Source organism: Primulina tabacum, chromosome 17, assembly GCF_025594145.1.
Source record: "Primulina tabacum isolate GXHZ01 chromosome 17, ASM2559414v2, whole genome shotgun sequence".
Lineage (NCBI taxonomy): Eukaryota > Viridiplantae > Streptophyta > Magnoliopsida > Lamiales > Gesneriaceae > Primulina > Primulina tabacum.
The window spans coordinates 31938466-31957577 of NC_134566.1; the positions used below are offsets into that span (position 1 = coordinate 31938466).

At 35.6% G+C, this 19112-nt stretch overlaps 3 protein-coding genes across 6 annotated transcripts; 2 read left to right on the forward strand and 1 right to left on the reverse strand.

Moving 5' to 3' along the window:
• Nucleotides 1-171: 171 nt before the first annotated feature.
• LOC142531581 (uncharacterized) lies at nucleotides 172-9184 on the reverse strand. Of its 3 annotated transcripts, XM_075637770.1 has the most exons (16): nucleotides 9156-9184; nucleotides 8827-8985; nucleotides 7857-8259; nucleotides 7561-7738; nucleotides 7317-7456; nucleotides 5909-6572; nucleotides 5383-5483; nucleotides 5098-5242; nucleotides 4957-5025; nucleotides 4830-4875; nucleotides 3289-3764; nucleotides 2418-2497; nucleotides 1489-1624; nucleotides 966-1152; nucleotides 802-884; nucleotides 172-556 (listed from the first exon to the last, which is right to left on the reverse strand). In XM_075637770.1, exons 2-16 carry the CDS (start codon nucleotides 8927-8929, stop codon nucleotides 434-436), a joined length of 2934 nt encoding a protein of 977 aa, XP_075493885.1. In that variant the 5' UTR covers nucleotides 8930-8985; nucleotides 9156-9184; the 3' UTR covers nucleotides 172-433. The 3 variants fall into 3 exon arrangements, with proteins under 3 accessions (XP_075493885.1, XP_075493887.1, XP_075493886.1); XM_075637772.1 differs by having other exon boundaries at nucleotides 7372-7456; nucleotides 7572-7738; nucleotides 8827-9173; XM_075637771.1 differs by having other exon boundaries at nucleotides 7372-7463; nucleotides 8827-9173.
• A 1746-nt stretch (nucleotides 9185-10930) lies between these two features.
• Nucleotides 10931-12302, forward strand: LOC142531573 (CCG-binding protein 1-like). Its single transcript, XM_075637756.1, has 3 exons — nucleotides 10931-11229; nucleotides 11495-11568; nucleotides 11759-12302. The coding sequence occupies exons 1-3, from the start codon at nucleotides 11022-11024 to the stop codon at nucleotides 12074-12076; spliced, it is 600 nt and encodes a 199-aa protein (XP_075493871.1). The 5' UTR covers nucleotides 10931-11021; the 3' UTR covers nucleotides 12077-12302.
• Nucleotides 12303-14008: 1706 nt separating this feature from the next.
• On the forward strand, nucleotides 14009-18859 carry LOC142531892 (uncharacterized). 2 transcript variants are annotated; one of them, XM_075638164.1, is made up of 4 exons: nucleotides 14009-14260; nucleotides 15059-15484; nucleotides 16304-16557; nucleotides 18750-18859. In XM_075638164.1, the coding sequence occupies exons 1-3, from the start codon at nucleotides 14216-14218 to the stop codon at nucleotides 16547-16549; spliced, it is 717 nt and encodes a 238-aa protein (XP_075494279.1). In that variant the 5' UTR covers nucleotides 14009-14215; the 3' UTR covers nucleotides 16550-16557; nucleotides 18750-18859. The 2 variants fall into 2 exon arrangements, with proteins under 2 accessions (XP_075494279.1, XP_075494278.1); XM_075638163.1 differs by lacking the exon at nucleotides 18750-18859 and adding an exon at nucleotides 16904-17309 and having other exon boundaries at nucleotides 14010-14260.
• The last annotated feature ends 253 nt before the right edge of the window (nucleotides 18860-19112 follow it).

The window sequence follows — 19112 nt, forward strand, 5'->3', positions numbered from 1 at the left end:
TGCATAAGAAGAAGAATCGATATAACGACAAATTATCGAAAGAAGCTTCAGTTTTGGTGGGAGGGTTTATTTAATGTCTAATGGGCTTGTAGGGACTAAAATATATGTTGAACCAAATAAGAATGTTTCAGGGATTCAATAATGTAAAGAATTTTTTAATCTACTTTGGCTCTTGTAAAATAGTATCGATATTGTGACAAAGAATGATTAGAGTCTACGAGGACTAAAAATCATTACAAAATTTCTCTCATAGAATGATACGTGTAATGAATCGCTACGCTACAACTAACAAGTGTCGTACACTCTGCACGGAAATAATAGAATCGTTTGAAAAACATTGATCACAATGGAAAGTAGGCAATGCACCCAAGAACTGTTGCTGAGGGCCGACAATTTTTTGTGTTTGTGGGTTGTAAGAAAAGAAGATTCGTTTCTATTCAGGTTGAACATGCATCTTCTCGTGGATATCTGTCATAACTTCACGTAACTCAGGGAAAATGGATATTAGAACAAGTTCCAGTATTCCATACCCGAGTTGCTTCAAACAAATTGTAGACTGAGGAAGAAGACGACAGTTAACATACGTCATACACTCGTTTCACACAGATATATGGTGATACAAACATAAACCCAAAACGCCTAGGAAGTGAAAAGTTCAGGACTTCATTGGGGAGGGGACAACATCTATAATTTTTTTAGAACTCTCATGAAATTTGAACGTTTTTCATGTTTCACTCCCTAGTTGGGGTGTTTCACTTATCGCACCGAGCTAGTTGTATTAAGTAGTAGTAAGAGCGGTACCTGAAGGAAATAGTATATATCTCTACCACAGCGTCTGTACTGCTTATGCCCGACCAAGCTGACCAAAGTGGCAGGAGCACCATCTGCATTCGGGAAAGGACAGTCGGAATGAAGAAGTACAGTAAACCTAGAATGAAGAAAGTATATAGGAAAGTAGCACTTGCCAAAGATCATCCTCTTCACATCACTAGCTCTACGAGCAGCTTCAAGCTGTTGTTCAAAAGACCCGGGTTTTGTGATCCTCCTTCTGCCTTGTTGACTTGTTCGCGTAGATACCCGAAATGCTTGATAGTCATTGAGTAGACATTGAGCTCTTAATCTCAGAAAGAATGTGCCATCAGGCCAGAGAACCTATAGAAGAAAATAATCAGTAAAGCGAACAAGAAAGATCTGTGAAGAAAAGAAATTTTCAAAGAACAAGTCACTTCTGTGCCAAACTATGGCAGAGTTAAAGGTAGAGAACTCAAGTTCTACGCCAAAATTTAGTTGCAGATAGCTTAAAACTTTTAACTCCAGAGGAGACATCTAACTTTAGCTGAGACACCATAACTCAAACCACATAATGGCCAGTGCCTAGATGATAATTGAAATCCAAATGCTACGATTCTCAGGCTGGCCAACTAGCGTCACGGAACAATATGCGCAACTTCAGATAATGAAATAATTGGAATGAGACTCATAACTTACATTCTGGATCCATCGAATCCCTTGTGCGACAATATCCTCTCTACGAAGCCATTGAATCTGCCTTAAGATCCAGTCATCAATGGCATCTTCCATAACTAATTGCAATATTTGCTTTGATATCCAAAAAACCTGTCTCCTACAGTGAGAAGGGAAAAAAGGTATATGGTACAAGGCTAAATGATGATCTGATATAACAATAGAGCTGTTGTGAGAAAATACTCATGTAATCCCAACAGCTTGCCACTTTCGATGAAAAATTCAAACAGAGAGCGACAATGCCACTTATTATTATTATTATTGAGGTGCACCAGAGGACCTTAAAAGGATATTAAAAGGCCGTAACCTTAGTCTGCACACAAATTCTCAAAAGTTGAAGAAAAAAATTATGTCGAGTATATATCCCAGCTCAACCTAAATGAATATTTGAAAAGGAACAAATCCTTGATCAGTTAACCAGAATCATAATGTTTAAACAATAGAAAAGGCCAAAAATAAGAGAAGACGATAACTGTCATGGTTCCTTTTCATTTTCCTGTCTTCATTTTGACGTAAATCAGTCAGTCCATCCAACATACGGTTGGCCATTAAAAAATGACCCGGAATCATATATATGGAGCGTAACATCTCTTGAATATAAGGAAGTGTCAAATAAACATAAGAATTTTAACTAAGCTTCCCCAAAATTAAACTGAAAACAAGAAGGGTAGCAGAAAATTAAAAATAAAATCGGAACACATTGATTTATTAATTTTTAAAAAAAATTGCAAATGTTCGAGACCAGGGGCATGGCCTATTAAAAATAATACAGTACACAACTTCAAGCCTCTAGTTTAGTGAAAATTATGCAAGCTGGATATTTACAGTTGGATGAGTAAAAGATAAACCTAAAGAAAGTTCACAATCCAAAAGAGCAAATATGAAAGCAATACCTTAGCCAGCCTCTTCTCTTGAGCTGAAATATGTTGTCAACTAAATTCAGGATTGGAACACTTAAATTTGGCGGTGTCCACTGCAAAGGAAATATAGACTTGATTAGAGCAAGCATAACCAAGATTGTATAACATAGGTAGAAACGACCTAAGAAAGCCACATTTTAACAATCAATAATAGCATGGCAGCTAAACTCTTTCTGAGCTAATTGGCTCCAGAAAAATTTCAGAAATCTTTCCGATGCCCGAGCACCACACAAAAGATTATCCATGTATTTAAATAAGTGAAGACAATCATAACATTTCTTTTAGTACTTGTGAATGGCCTAGGAATTAACTTTGCTTTAAAATTAGTGTAGGAGACGCTCAAAATCAAACCTTTGAAGATATTTTCCATTCAGAATTAATAGGTGAGAAGATCAATTTTGAGCCTCTTCATGTGCTATTTATAAATTCTGTTAACCCATATAGCAAGATAAGTTTAAGACACAGCCAGAAATCATTTCATCAGAGGGAACTGTGACAATTCGGACTTCCACCCTCAACAAAAATAGCAATTTTTTACAAAACTTCAGGAGAAGTCAATGAATGATGTCATGACTAGCTACTTTGAAATGATAGATACAAGCTAGATTGTCTGCATGCACTCATATAACTATGAACATACAAAAACTTTATCACACACTCCAGTAACCTGGGAGAGGCCAAATAAAAAAGTTAACGAGAAAATCAAATAAAAAAAGAGCTAACGCCATCCAAAGGAGATCGCAAAATCATGGACAGTATATTGAGACTATTATGAGAAAGGTGAAGCGAGAATGAAAAGAATAAATGAGAAAGAGAAGTACCACTCCGTTAAAATGAATAGTACCTCAGGAGGCACCTCAGTAGGATCCTTTTGGGGGACAGAGGTTAAGGCCAAACTTGGCTCTTGATATCTGGTATCATTGCTTGTTTCAGTGTTCACCCTAAAACTGCCAAATTCCTCGGAATGCAAGTCAATGATATCTACACTATGATCAACCACCCTTGGTGGATACCCCTTAGAATTCAGTTCATTGTCTGAACACCTCCCATTAGCTTTGGCAGAGGAATCTATTTCCTGTTGCACGTTGGTTTCATCTTTGTCACCTTCCTCAGCATCAGAAAAACTGTTAATTGATTCTGAGATACTTTGTCTTTTGGATAATTTATTAATATCATTTGAATTCCAGGACAAGTTTCTGCTTGGAACTGAAGATGCAGGTCCAGAAGAAGAGGAAAGTCGGCCAACCATTTTCCGCATGAGACCTTCAGAAACTCCTTTGAATTGGCGTAAAATATCATCCACAGCATCATCCACGTTAACTATTCCAGTCAAGGGTTATTTTATGACATCCAAATTTGTAGATATAGTTTGAACTCATTATTTAAGCATACCAAATTATGAACATAAAAAATAAGTTAGATTCCTTTAGTTTTCCTCACCGGCTATATGCTTCCAATAACCATTTGCATCCAGTTATTTTGGGATTGTGAGAGAATGTTGAAATGTAATGTAATGTTTGGGTTATAAAATAATTTTGAAACTGTCCAGATAACAATTGAACTATCGATCCAATTTAAAATAACATAAACAAACAAAACTACCAAACAAAAGTGATGTGGTTCAGGCAACAGATGATCAGATGTATTGGCATGGCAAAGTATCATTTCAGAACTCAACAGTTATGACTGTTAGAAAACAGCAGGTGAAGATAACATTTGTCAATGAATTATACTCCCTACCAGGAAATAAAGATGAAGTAACAAAACTAGACTCCCAAGAACAAAAATTTCAAAATAATAGGCACATAGACAGAGGAATCGATGAGGACTTTTGATAATCAATTCATTCAACTACATGATATGCGATTTTGATCATAGTTTGTAGGAGTATCAGTAAAAGCTGTTTCTCTAAGACAACAAACTTAGAAACGATCCTACTTATTTTATAATGATACACTGTTTCTGGTGTGATAAAATATAATAAACTAGAGGAAAGAAAGTGGTCCTGCTTTAAAGCGCCTATTTCTGAAAGAGGAGTAAGCAATAACACACCAGAAACATGATCATGTCGATGCTGTTTCTACACGAGAAAAACTTTTAGCTCCCAAGGAGGGAACTTTTTAATTTTTTACTCAACCAAAAACAAAGAATAAACGAATTATATGGGAAAATTATGCTCAAATAAGAAACAAGGAACAAATGGACTTGTTAAATAGAGAAATCATTCTGCAAGTATATATATAAATATATAGGACTCACACACACACACCAAGTATCCAAATGCCATGATCGTGGCTGTAAGCAACCGGCTTTAATGTGACATAAATGTGCCAATTGAATGTATCTTAAATAACAAAATGACATAAAAGAACAGGAGTCACGTACCTGCCAGAGTCCTCATCGCAGAAGATGATTTACCAAATGAATAATTCTTCATTAATAAGAAACCATGAATTAGTAACAAAGTACCAGGTACAAAATTTTATTTACAACAGAAAAGGCATATCCGCACCTGGGAGGAAGCACTTAAAAAGTCCCACACTTCATGTTGCTCGGCAACATTGGCAATTGATAAGAGGTTCTGACAGTATCTCGAAAATGGTTAATATATGAAAAGTGTAGGTAATACAATTCAGAATAAGGATAATCATACTTGAAGATATTTATCAAGCTGAATACAACGCTGGTGAACAAAGGCATCCTCCGTGCTTGAAGAAAAAATTCTTTTGGGGGGCAAATGTAATGTATAATTAGGAATTTCCTTAAGATGCCTGTGCAATCGTTCAAAGTTCCTATATCTGCAGTTACAGCATCAAACAAACAATCATCAGTCAAAGAAAACGAAGTAGTTTCCCATTGATCTGGATAGAAAGTAGATCAACAAGAAATGCATTTAAAAGAAAATATAATTTTTGATTCAAACTGGAAGAACCCAAACCTTCTTTTCACAAACCAAGTTTTGTTGTCACCATCGGTCACAGCGATTGAATAAACTGCAAAAGAATTAGAGCCAATTTTCTCAAAATATGCTCCAATAACCTGCAGAATCAGGGATATATAGTCAACTAAGGCGCATCACACCTTAGACAACACTAAGCAAAGGTGATCGGAAATAGTTAAACTCGGGCCTCAACTTTAAAAAACAAATCATCATGCAAAAAAGGGCAGTCATTGCAGCTTGCGTTGTTATATACTCACCACAATTTTACACTCATTCATTGACAGATAATAAATTAATTGAATGCGATATTATTTATTTTTAAACAATAAACGGAAAATTTGGAAGATATATCTTCTACAAACATTAATGCATGACCACAGAAAAAGAAACACAACTACTATAGAAACACCGGATTAAAGCTGAGGCTATAATTTGTGAGCGATATAAGGAATTTAAAATTTTGTACAACGAAGTTAAAACCCATTAAATGCGAGAACCATTAATAGGAAATTAGTGGTCTAACCCGACACCTCAGCTTTGGAGCATGCAGCTCTTCACAATGTGACGCCCTGTCTGAAGAATTCTTCATGCTATGCACGTTATGTTTATTAACAACTGTACCATGGTATTCTGCAATGACGAGTGTGTTTCCTTTGTTTGTGAATACATCTTCCAGGTCTGACCGAATGTTTAAATCAGAAGTGCTGTTGGATTTTTTAAGCTTATTTCTGTTTTCATGGGAAACACCAGTTGCAGCATTCTCCAGTTCATCAGTAGAAACTTTGGTTTGGAGCTTCTTTTTGTAGTTTCTACCAATAGCCCACATATTTTCAAGATTTTCAGGCATTAGAACTTCTGTTCTTCTGAGGGTTGCTGCTTCAAACACTTTTGCCCAGTCCGCAGGCCGTGGATGCATGGGATCATCCTGCATCGAACTAGATAGGCGATGTCCTGAGGTATCCAACTCCAATTTCTTTTTATAATCAAATCGAGAAACAGACATATTAGTCTCTTGATCACCAGCATGTACAGTCTTTGTTGATGAAGATTCACTGGTTTGAACATGGTCTCTACTTTTATCATGTTCATGGTTATGACCCTCCAAGTTTGGTGATTGATCAGTGGCAATATCCTTAAACCCCTCATTGTAGGCGAGCATAATATATTCAATTAACTCATTAATATATCTGGAAAGGGGAGTAAAACTTGATTATATTTTGAATGTAAACGTACACAAAGCAAAAGAAATTATAATTACCATCATAAAATTGACAAAGATTGGGAAAGTTTACGGAATGTGGACCTTGATAATAAAATATGGCCAACAAAAAAGGTGTTATCTAACCAAATAGCTGTGTAACAATAACCACTGAAACACAAGAATAGTAGGAATAACAATGTATCAGGGAAGGCATATTATGCAAGAAAGAGATTTACCATTAATATCTTTTCAGCTGAAGTACCTAGATTTCTTCACAAAGTTGTATTATATATGTCACTTCTGTGAAGTGCCATTCTTTTTGTCAACTTGGACAGCTGAAACATTTATTTCTCGGTAATTTCTTTTTTTTTTAAACATGAGGTCCGCTAAAAGAAAAGCAAATGCATTAACAAACTCACCTAGCTATTTAGTTTTTACCAGAAGAATCAGAAGATTCTAATGAGTACTGCAAACTGCATTTTTCAAAATGAAGAATTTTATTGATGAGAAAGCATGCACAGCAGCAAAAAATAGAAAAAAATGTTTAACATCAGAAAAACAAGTTGTGGTTAAAATCCTCATGCACAGGACATATAAGTGGCATGTCTCTCTGCAGAATGGCATGATTCCAACATAAACCTTCTAGAGAAAACAGTTCTTCACGGAGCATGACGACACAAATTCAGAATTTCCCAAAATGAATAAGGGATTAAAAGAAATCGCATCTCACCCAGGGCTAGCAAAATTCATTATAGGCTGCATTACCAAACAAGTTAAAAGCTCACGAGCAATGGATCTGACTATAGGGCATTGAGCTTCCCTTGGTCTTAGTACAACTGCCAAAATTCCACCCACGAGCTGTTGAAGAACCTATACACTAAAAAGCATTAGACGTCATGAACATTAATAAGCAAAAGAAAGAAAGCAGATATAGCTCGCCAAACAATTCCTTCTGAATCAGAACACTTCTACACCTTGTACTCACACTCTGGAGATATCAAAGCGGGGTGAAGCTCCTTAGAGGACATGAGATGGTGTTTCAGTCTTTGGTCTCGTTCTTCAAAAGAAAATGTTCGCATAACCTCCACACCAATGGCAACCTGGTTTCTTCTAAAAAGTTCGATGTGATCTCCTATCAAGTCTACTATATCCCTGGAAAGCAGAGATTGACGCTCAACAAATTATGTCATAATCACTTAATTGACATATTAACATACATTCATACGGCTCCAGGGGTAAAAATATTAAGAAAAAAAACACCAGAGCCCACCTTGTCAGCAGGTCAACAAGGTTTACTTCTTTAATTCTTCCAGATACTTCACCAAGCACATCCATGACTATGCCGTGTATGAGCTCCGGAGCCTCTTTGTCAGGTGTAATCTCAGAATACCACAAATCAATGACAAAATCATGCAAAATCTTGTCGATGAAATCCTCAATAGCTGCTTCTACAACAGGGGAATATATTTTTCGTTTCCATTTTTTGGATGGAGTCAGAGTAGAAAGACGAGAATCATTCACAGACAATTGCTTCTGTTCTAGGCGTGACAAATAGGATGTTGGCCTGGTACTCTGAACCTTCCACTGGAACTCCACCATGCTAAATAATCTCCATAATCCAGAAACCAAGAGTACCGCTATGGGTATGTTCATCAACATTGATTTGCTAGTATCTGCAACCAATGTACATATTCAGTACTAAGGGACGTCATAGTATTAACAGTCTTATGAACAGCATACTTGCAGAAGATTAACCCACCAAAACTAATATTCTTTTCCTCACAGAGTCAAAATAAAAAAATAAAAATACACAAGTTCTTCTGATTAAACTAATCTGGTAAAAAATAACATTCAAGCTCATCTGAACTGGAAATTCACATAAAAAGTCGTTTCACAAATTGAGCTTGAACCGCCAAAACTAATTTCATGTATCCCATATAGTACATTATCCAGAAAGTATTCCCCCTCCTTTTCTCTCTTATAATTATCGTCAATTCCTCACAACTAACCTAGGGATGCCTTCTTTCACATGAAAACAAAATCATAGCAAACTCAAAGCATTCACAACATATATTATAAGCATACAACAATAATAGCAAAAAACCACGATATGTGATAAAACAAAGTACCCGTGAAATGCAGATTCCATTCCTCAAATTCTCAACTACGGACCAATTCATTAGTGAACTACAACGAGCTTAAAATTAACACCGCGAACAAGAAAAAAATCAACAGCTTACTTGTCAAGAAATAAGATACACCGAAAATACAGAGAGCCCACCACACCATTCGAAACTTAGCTTCTTCAATCAGATCATGTAAGCTCCCCATTGGCTTCCTCATTCCCCTTAAATTGATTAATTTGGAAGCTCAGGAAATGGTAATACAATTCAAGCGCCCTACAACAGAATTGATCTCGATAAATTCATCAATTGTCACAAAATAATAATTGGAACGAGCATATTTCCCCTTAAATTTGGAAAACGAAGGAGAAAATCGAAATATATTGAATTGATTTTTACGATTGGAAGGAGAGAGAACTGCGAGGGAAAAGCAAAGGTTACAGCACCGTTATGTTCGTTGTACACGTCTCCGCAAATTGACTTACATGTCCTTTCCGTTGGTCCAATCCAGGTGGCTAAAATAACTTGAGTTTATCCAAATTTCTTGGAAATTTTTTTCTTATTAAATTAAAGATAACTCTTTAATCTTGGCTGTAAAATATTTTATTCGAAAACTATGCAAATTTTATAATTTTACATTTTTCGACTTCTTTCTCTCATTTTTTTATATATTACTGTTTAAGACTAATACAAAAAATTTAAAATGAAATAAATTACTCTATTTATATCTGAAAATTATTAATCATAGAAACCGATTATATATGTCGCGGCCTTAGACACGCTAGTAATTATTATGACTCCTTAAAAATTTTTCCTTCGTCCATGTGATTTTCTATGGATAAGGGACCAAATAAAGTTTTAAAAATGTACTCTAGCGTTGAAATTTTGACAAAAACTTGTGTGAGACGATTTCACGGGTCGTATTTTGTGATACGGGTCTTTTATTTGGATCATCCATGAAAAAATATTACTTTTTATGCTAAGAGTATTATTTTTTATTGTGAATATCAGTAGGATTGACCCGTCTCACACATAAAAATTTGTGAGACCGTCTCACAAGAGACTTACCCTGGAATTTTTATGTAAAAGAAAAATGCGAAGCCAATTTTATTGGAAAGGGTAGGAAATTTTTTTTAAAGCTTTGAGATAATATAGCACATAAATTTAAAAATCATATTTTCTTTCTTATGCCTACGGCTTTTCATGCCTATTTTTTTTAATGAAACCAAGCCGAACACCTATAAATTTTTTTGCATAGTTTATAAATTGTAATAAAATAATTAGTACTTTATTTTGTTGGATTTCGAAGTTATCTTCAATTTTGTTTTGTTTTTTACGACTAAGCACTCTACTCTGACCGTGACGGCTGTCCTAACTGAACCAATTGCATCTTTAATACCCCTGTCGTCATCGACCAAATATTATTATTCGTCTTGTCCATCGAATCGTCATCTATGTCATTTTTTAAGTTCAAATTTTCTTTGAACTCGAGAATCATCTTAATGTTAGCAATATTTTTTCGAGCACCACCACCGCCAACATGGCTTGAAAAAGAGGCCATCACAAAAGATAATAAATGAGTAGAATTTGTGAAAAAAAAAAAGATAAATAAATTGGAGACATAATTGAATTGAAGTAAACTTAAAAGAATTGTTAGAACTTTGATATTAGAAATGAGAGATTCGAAATTTGGAGTTGAAAAATGATAGAAATTGTAACAAAAACTAACAATTGAACATCGATTTATAATAAAGAAAATATATCAATATACAATTAAAAATAGTTACAGATTGGCCTGCAATTTCTGGACCCCATTCCATTGAACCGGTTCCGAACCGATTCTTCGCAGAGCGGTTCTGGTTTCGGTTCCACCACCCATTAAACATGTTTATCATTATTATTATTATTATTATTATTATTATTATTATTATTATTATTTTTATCACTGATGCATTAATAAATAATAGTGAAATAAAAGAAGTATTGTTATTAGTAGACTTAAATTTATTAGAATCAGATAGATATTGCTGAGTAATTGTGTGAGGTGGATTAGGATTGGGTTTAGGTTTTCTAGGACCCAGCAAATATCTCATTATCAACGACGGGGATACTCCTATCGTGATATCTCGCTTAACCAACCGTCAGATTGTCCATCGTTTTCAGAACTATTCAAGAAAACCATTAAAATATCGCATCCTGATCCAAAGTCCAATCTTTTCCATTATATTAGTAAATATCATTTCCTGGAAGCACTCAGTGTCTGTGAGTTTCATCTTGGCTGAGAGGACAATATCGAAAAGATAGCTGAGAAGATGAATCGGGTTGTCCCCTTGAATTGTTCTTCAAGCACTTTTCCGGTCCCCCAGTGTTCGCGATCGAGAAGCATTTGTGTTCCGATTATTCACTGTTCTTCAAGAAACAATGGTTACATACCAAAGCTGGAGCCTTTTAGCAGAAGCAAGATCGACAGAGCCGTCAAAGACCCGCCTCTGATTCAGAAATCTGAGAACCAAATCGCAGGTGGGTTTTCTTTCTTTTTATCCCCTTTTTTTTTGGGAAAAAGTAATAAGTTTTGGGCTATTGGTCCCACCTTTCAGGTGATTCATGTGTATTGGGATCTTTACAGATAATCAATTGCTTAATTATTGTATGAGAACGTTTCCTAGTCTGTTTGACAGAGTCTCTATGGGCCTTCATTATTAATTTCATTCGAATTTATTTAAGTTCTTGATGTTTGGTTATTTTCGTCTTGATTTTTATGTGTGCTTTTGATATCTATTTTCAGATTATTGCGTGACCGTTGATGGAGATGATTCTTATAGTTGCTGGCAGGCCTATTTTGAACTCAAAGATCTTGAAGTAAGCTGTTTCAGTTGGATCTTACATAATCTGGAGTTTCTAGGCGTTTATTAAATATAAAATCATGATTCTCGCTGGCCCAACTTGATAAAGAAATCAAATTCGATTTGATCACTGTTCTTTTTCACGTCTCGCATAATTGTATCAGTATATTTAAATCTTCCGACAATACTATTTAATTGATATTCAGAAAGAGGCACCCAAGGAGGAGGTGGAAAGGTTGATAATAGAAGCTGGTGGAGTAAAATCACTCATCGGATGCATACACGGGGTCGCAGCCATTCGCAAATCGAAAAAGGAACGTGGAGGTTCGTTGAGGCCCTTGAAAATCGAGAACGTACGAGCCAGAAGTACCTGCCCGATCCCGGATGGGTTGCCAAAGAGTCGAGAAGAGCTGGAGGAAGAAGAGAGAGCTAGAATGCCAGACTCCCCATTCACCAGACTCCTTCGAGCCAAAGGACGAAACCCTGCTTGGTACACCCCTGTTCCCGAACACGAGACAGATTGACAGCCATTTAGTAGATGAACATGTTGGAGAGATGGAATCGAATGGTGATTTGTGTAAATTGGATTGATTTTAGTAGTTTGATCTGTTGAGAGGTAGTGGTGGATTGTGTAGTGAGGCCCTCAATTGCGAGATTGGATGGGTCTGACGAGTATAAATGAAAGTGAAGTATTTAGGTGTGACAAGTATATTATATATGATGGAGGCGAGATCCTCGTGAATTTAATTAGACGAACTTCAGTAGAGGATTATTTCCTTTTTATTTCCAAGAAACACTCGGCATTCAAACTGAGAAAAAGATCCCATCGATCGCCCTAAAATCAATGAAACTCAATAGGAACCTCGCCGGAAGTTCGCCAAAGCTTCGGCGAGGCCTGCAAGAAGTTGGTCGCTACATTTGAATATCAGAAAATATGAAATGAAGGCTATAAATATTCATTGTTGAGTCGTTTATTAATTTATCAAGATTTTTTTAAATGAAGAGCATTCAAAGCACTTCAAGAAATTCATTGTCTTCGCTCATATTCTGTCCACTTTGCCAATTCAATAGCATTACACTTTATTTTCTTTATTAGTGTATTTTCTTCATCAAGTACGCAAATGTTACTAAAAAAATCAAAAAAAATATCCTCGTGAAGATTCTTTTACATAGTTACTCGATATGTAGCACAGATTATTGCTAATATTTGCACAAAACGATCTCAAATTTCATCTATAAAAGAATTATTGGCTCTTACAAATATCAAATTATTAGCACTAATATTATTCACCTTAAGTGGTCTTCAAACCATCTTACAAACATTTCATCCATGGGCGAACTTGATCAAGATTACATCCAAGAACTCGAATACAGGCCTATAATGGACATAATCCACGCCCAAGGCATCCCGTTAATCGATCTTTCGCCATATAACTTCCCACAACATGATCCCACGGCATGGCACGATTAGTGGCTGAAATCAGCGATGCATGCGAGAACTGGGGATTCTTCCAGGCAGGGGCGGAGCCAGAAATATGGCTCTGCCCGGGCTGGAATTTTAAACTCTAGTATCTTTTAATATTTTAAATTGATCTACCCGGTCTAATATCGTATTATTTCAAAATTATATAAAATTTATATATACATTGTTTTAAAAAAAAATTGGGCCAGCCCGGGTAAATAAGTACATGCCTCCGCCCTGCTTCCAGGTTATCAACCACGGGGTGCCTACACGAGTCCGTGAAAAAATTGGTTTGGCTTCTAAGAAATTCTTCCCCTTGCCGCAAGATGAGAAGAGGTAGGTGAGTCGGAATGAAGTAAATCTTTTTGGATACTCTGATCACGAGATAACAAAGAATGTTAAGAGACTGGAAAGAAGTGTTCGATTGTACGATAGAGAATCCGACGATCATATATGCTTCTGATGAGCCTGATGATGAAGAGTTGAAGGAGTTGCCTAATCAATGGGCGGATAATTGTCCTCTAGAGTTGAGGTATGTTTCAACTTTCAAGATTGTCTCAACTAGGAAGCTATAATATGTAGCATTCATTAGTGAAGTTCCCAAGTCCGCGTTTTACGAAAATGATTACTAAAACCATTATACATTTTGGGAAATGGATTGAGATTTTATATATCGTGTTACATATTTTTGTAGCGTGAGGTTGTTTTTTGCTTACACACACTACATATATAGATAGATTGTTATGCAGACTAACAAATATGTTCAATTTTGTGACCACCATTTATTGGATGTGAAATAAGCATATCAAAGTTGTATATCCAATAAGTGAATCTCAATTCATTAGTGGACATAAAAAAAATACGGTTACGACTCGTGGACAACATAACAAAAATATATATATATATATATAATTTATAATTATATAATCAGTTTATTCAAAAAACATTCATACTTATTAATTCTAATAATTAAATATTTTAATAACATCCATATATGCACGTGATTGGAACCACTCGTATTGAAGCCCAACTCCTATTAGCCCATGCAAATAACATTCCGCTTCGAAACAAAGTGGCCCAGATAGATTGCTGGTTTTTATCTCGAACAGGGTGAAATCTTGGAGCAATTGAAATGCTGCATAGTCGTTGATATTTCTGTAATCTTTGTGCATTTTCTTATCTTCTGGTGGGAAATTGGAAGATGGCTCTGAGACTCAACATTGCTTCTTGTGTCTATGGGTTCCAGGTGAATTTTTTATTACTTGAAAATTTTCATTCATTTCGCTGGAAAAAAGGACGTGTTGCGCTAATTTCTGAACAGCTTTCATAAGATAATTCTCTGTTTGGTGAAATTTGGAGTTTCGCTTAGAACTGAAAATTCAGGAAAACACGGTCTACTTGTATGCCAACTCATCGATTAAGGTTAAATAAAATCGAAGGTTCTCTTTCATCGAGGGAAAAAGTGAAAGTGTTGGTCAACCTTTTGATTTTTGAGACTTTTGAGTTAAAGGCATACGTGTACTCTTGTTATGGAAGTAGTTTGTTTTTGTAAGGAACTAGCGAGTTTTCATATGCTTTTAGCATAAAATCTTGTCGATTGTCAGTTCCAAGCTAGTTCTAAAAAGCTTAGAGGAAGTGTGTCCAGGCTTAGTCTTTGCACCTAGTCATAGTCATGAGCTAATGTACATCCCTTCAGTGAAGCTCATGCATTTTGAAGCCTGGGCCTTGGCGCGCAATAACGCTCAAGAGCCCTTTAAACTATCTTGAATGTTGCGCTGGTTAATCAAAAGGAAAGTACAAGATGCTAGTAATTTGTTTTTATCTATATGATCAATTTTTAAAAAAGATATATAATTTGAGGATGTTATCCTCATGTAGTCTAACTTTCATAACCCTTGTGCCTTGCGTTGCATCTTGGGCTTACACCCTAATATACTCACATGTCAGTGCATTTTACGCCTCTTATAAGTATGGTTCATATTGTTGCTTGTATATGTGACGCCTATTGCTAGTAGCTATCAGGTGATAAGTTCTCAAATTGCAGAATGGGTCGTCGCTCCGCAGAACTCAGAGCTGTGTGTTGGGTATCAGACAAAATCAATTATGTCAACCAAGTCCCAGAATTTCGTGCATTATGAACATGGCATCCGGCCAATCAGATGATTGTGGTAAACTAAGTCTAAACCATATAATGAATAAGGCAAAAACCATGTGGGATACTTATCCTCAGCCAATCAAGATCTTTCCCTGGAACAAGGCGTTGGAAAATTTTGTTCAACTCATTCTCAACCTTTTCTTTAATGTTATCAAATACTTATTTGTTCCTCTGTTCGCAATCAGTTCAATTAGTGAGATGTCTTATTGTGCACATGAGAGAAAGCTATTCCTTGTCCCACTCACATTGCTGATAGGTTCCGTTGTTGCTGGTGTCTTAAGAGATTCTGTCTTGGAGTCGTCTCCATATCTCAAGGTGTTCTTTTTGAATTTCATTTTCTTAACGTGGAAGTAATAGGATTCAAAGTTTAAAATTATTGGGCCTATGATTTGTATTCATTCTAATCTGTACTTAGTGACATTCAGTGGAAAGGGATTGTATGGAATAATGCATCTGTGTCTCTTTTCCTAAAAGTTTGTGTTCTTTGTGATGTGTAACCTATACTTCAAACACCTTGTCATTGTAAGTTGCAGATAAGGAGACAAAAGTCCCGAGTTACTTTCCAAGGTGTGCATGTGCTATTTGGTCTGTTCAAGCTACATAGAAAAACCATGAGACTTGACTGTTTAGTGAGAAATAAAAGGGGTTGAGAATCAAAAGTTTCGACCTTTTGACTAGACCTCTACGTCATGTTAGAAATTTCTTTTTTCAGAAGCTTGAGCTTAAAAATCACTCTCAAAGCTCATACTTACGAGATGTGGGCCAATAATTTTTTTATATTTTTATAGAAATGTGTGAAACAAAATAACAAATTCTAATGGCCATCTCAAGGAAGAAAATATTTTTTATTCATGGAGAATTTCTTGTTGCATATATGCTATCTGTTATAATTGTTTTCTGTGTTTTTGCAGTTTATGTTTAATAATTAAAACTTTATGGTAATCAGTGAGATTCGTTTGCTCCATTTTTTAACTCCTCAGCGCCGCCGAATCAATGAAACTTAAATTTTGGTTGATCCTTTACTGTAAACCAACTTGATGTCGGTTTATGGCAGTTCATTCTTTCAATTTAACCATTAACAAGAAAATTGTTCTTGGAGATTTGTTAACTGATACCAGTATTAATTTTTTGTAGACACATCATGCAGCAGTCCCCTGGCACTTGATCTCCATGTTGATATTCTTTGTATTGCTCAAGTGTTCGGGTCCTTATTATCCATATTGGGGGCGTATAGTTATTCCACATTTGGCTAATGGAGTATTACTGAGGACGTTGTGGTTCATGTTCCTGTGGTACCGGAGACCACAAAAATCTCCTGAATCGATGCAGTCTGATTCTACAATTGCCAGTTCCGGACCAAACAATGTCCAATATTGTTGAATACTCAGGTACCAAATGTTAAGTCATACTGAAATAATTGGTCTGTTTCTGTGTACGCATATGAAAATTTAACGGCATTGAAATACAAAATGTATTTGATGTATAAAATTGAAGTTCGGGTTCTTTGGTTTATATTGCATTGTCGATCATTCATTTTAGCACCAGTATGTTTTTCACATCCCTTATTAATTACTTGTTTTCTGGGGCGTTTGGATTGGTCCTCATCAACTATGTCAACAAGCCTTTTCTCATTTCCACCTTTAAGCACACCATTGTATTTGTACATCAGTAAAATATCGTCTTGAGTTTACTAGTCTTGACATGTTTTTAAATCTTTCTTCTTTTATGGTGCAGTCATGGGAGAAAAAAATGTAACATTTTTAACCCTTCGGCATTCCGGGTCATTAATTCAACAACATTGTTTTTCGGTCACAGTCTCCTTTATTGAAAAAGCTAGCGCACAAGATACAATTGATCAAGACCTAGACTGACCATTCCTGAACAGCAACATTTCGTCGACAACCTTTGCTATTGGTGTGGTAGGAATGCTGTTGTCAATCCTTGTTCGCTTCAACGATGTTCTATCACAAAGAATCAAATGCGTGTTTGGCTTTATGGGCAGATGTAGAAGAAGGAAAAATGTACCAAATGCGTGTGTGGCTTTATGGACAGATGTAGAAGTTGGAAAAATGTCTGCTTTCCGTTTCATGTTCCATGTTAAGGATCAATGCAGATTTGCTAAAATGTTTCATGTTTTGTAGATGTGTTGCAAGTTGTACTCTCCATTATAGTCGTCAATATCTTGCTTTTTTATATCAATTTTGACGTTTTCTTTTGCTGTTGTTTATATAATTCAAGGGCTTTTAAATTAATTAATTTATTATTATATATTTTATTATAATTAATAATGTATTTGGAAGAGATCTATCACTTGTATTCCTCCACAAATATTTGGTTGACAAACCTTCGCAATTGGTCCGTGCCTGTTCAAAAATCTCTACTGTTTCACATGATTTGAAAATTGAGCATAAAGGGTTTTAAATTTTTCGTGAACACGAAATGTTCATATTTAGAAATACGAATATAAATTTAATAATTTAATTTTCGTGAAAATGCGAGAAAAGAAGAGGTACAAAAAAAAGGTTGATGCTTATTGATGACCAAGAATCAGACAATCGCATTCGAGAATCTATGAGTGTTCGTTTTTTAGATAATTTTTGGCAAACTTTTAAAATAATGAGATAATAGTAAATATGTTGTGTAAACAAAACATCTACATTTGGTTTGGAGGATAAAATAATGAAATGATTAAGAGAAAAATGATAAAAAAAATGATTGAAGTAGATAATGATAAAATAATATTATGTTTGGTATGATTGTTAAAAATATAATAAATAATAATCTTTTGATGAATTGACAAAATTGTCCTTCCAGTTTTGTGGCGGCGGTCGACGGTGGTCGGCCGGCCGGCCGGCCGGAAGCGGCGGCGGCGACAATGACGGCGGTTCGGCTATCGGCCGGCGGTCGGCCGACAGGAGGAGTCGGCGGACGGTCGGCGGCAGTGGCGGTGGTCGGCGTCAGCGGGCGGCGATGGTCGGCTAGCGGCGGTGATCGTCCGGCGGTCGGTGGAGGGAAATGGTTGCGAGTTTAGATTTAGGAGAATGATAAAATTAGAAAAATAGGATGAATTAAGAGTGGGATAAATAATCTTAGGGGGTGAGAACTTGGTTAAATAAAAAACGTACCAAACATGTGATTAGGTGGGTTAAAAAAAAATAAACTCACATAATCACCCCAACCAAACACACCATCTTGACTCGGTTTCGATCAGTGATGGTTCGAATTTTCATTTCAAGCCTTGTACAATTTCAAGTTGGGATGAATTATAGGGATCGAAACTTAGTAAAAAATAGAAACTTTTCGACAGAATTATGAACGAACTGAACTTTCTTGAGAAAAAGGAAAAAATATTTGACGTGAAACATCCAATGGTGGATATATTTTTGCCTTTACAAATAAATAAATCTTATACTATCAAGAAAAGGGTCCATCACTAAAGTGAATGTAAAGTGCTAAAAATGTTGATGGAAAAGTATGCAAAACAAGCAGTGCAAATATAAAAATAAGAAAATAATAAATTATGGCATGTGCTTTATTTTGTTTGGATTTGTTTTACTTGTATTATTTTTGTGGCGAACAGCATGTTGGTGGACACATGTAAGAAGGATAAAATGATGATGGCCTCATCCATTGAGAGTGCCCGTTACTTTTGGTTTCTTTGGGCTCTGTTTGGTCGTCCTTTGTTGTTATCCACTTCCTAGATGTCTAATTAATACTAGTTATTTTCCACACACCATGCGTGTGTATAGTATTTTTATAATTATCTATGGATTAAAATAAAATTTGACAAATTATCGAAGGACTAAAGTGCTATTTGAATCGTTCTAATTTAAAAAAAAACAAAAATATTTTTTGAAATTAAAAAAAATAAAAACAAAAATGTAATTTTGATATTAAATGAGGGCAAAATTAGGAAAACAAAAAACAGATCAATTTTTTGTCT

Coding starts and splice junctions, on each gene's coding strand:
- LOC142531892 (XM_075638164.1), top strand. CDS start 14,216: ATGGCTCTGAGACTCAACATTGCTTCTTGTGTCTATGGGTTCCAG. Junction 14,261..15,058: donor CTTGTGTCTATGGGTTCCAG/GTGAATTTTTTA, acceptor CTCAAATTGCAG/AATGGGTCGTCGCTCCGCAG. Junction 15,485..16,303: donor AGTCGTCTCCATATCTCAAG/GTGTTCTTTTTG, acceptor AATTTTTTGTAG/ACACATCATGCAGCAGTCCC.
- LOC142531573 (XM_075637756.1), top strand. CDS start 11,022: ATGAATCGGGTTGTCCCCTTGAATTGTTCTTCAAGCACTTTTCCGGTC. Junction 11,230..11,494: donor ATCTGAGAACCAAATCGCAG/GTGGGTTTTCTT, acceptor ATCTATTTTCAG/ATTATTGCGTGACCGTTGAT. Junction 11,569..11,758: donor TTGAACTCAAAGATCTTGAA/GTAAGCTGTTTC, acceptor ATTGATATTCAG/AAAGAGGCACCCAAGGAGGA.
- LOC142531581 (XM_075637770.1), bottom strand. CDS start 8,929: ATGAGGAAGCCAATGGGGAGCTTACATGATCTGATTGAAGAAGCTAAG. Junction 7,739..7,856: donor CTTGTTGACCTGCTGACAAG/GTGGGCTCTGGT, acceptor TCTGCTTTCCAG/GGATATAGTAGACTTGATAG. Junction 5,243..5,382: donor ACTTGGTTTGTGAAAAGAAG/GTTTGGGTTCTT, acceptor CTGTAACTGCAG/ATATAGGAACTTTGAACGAT.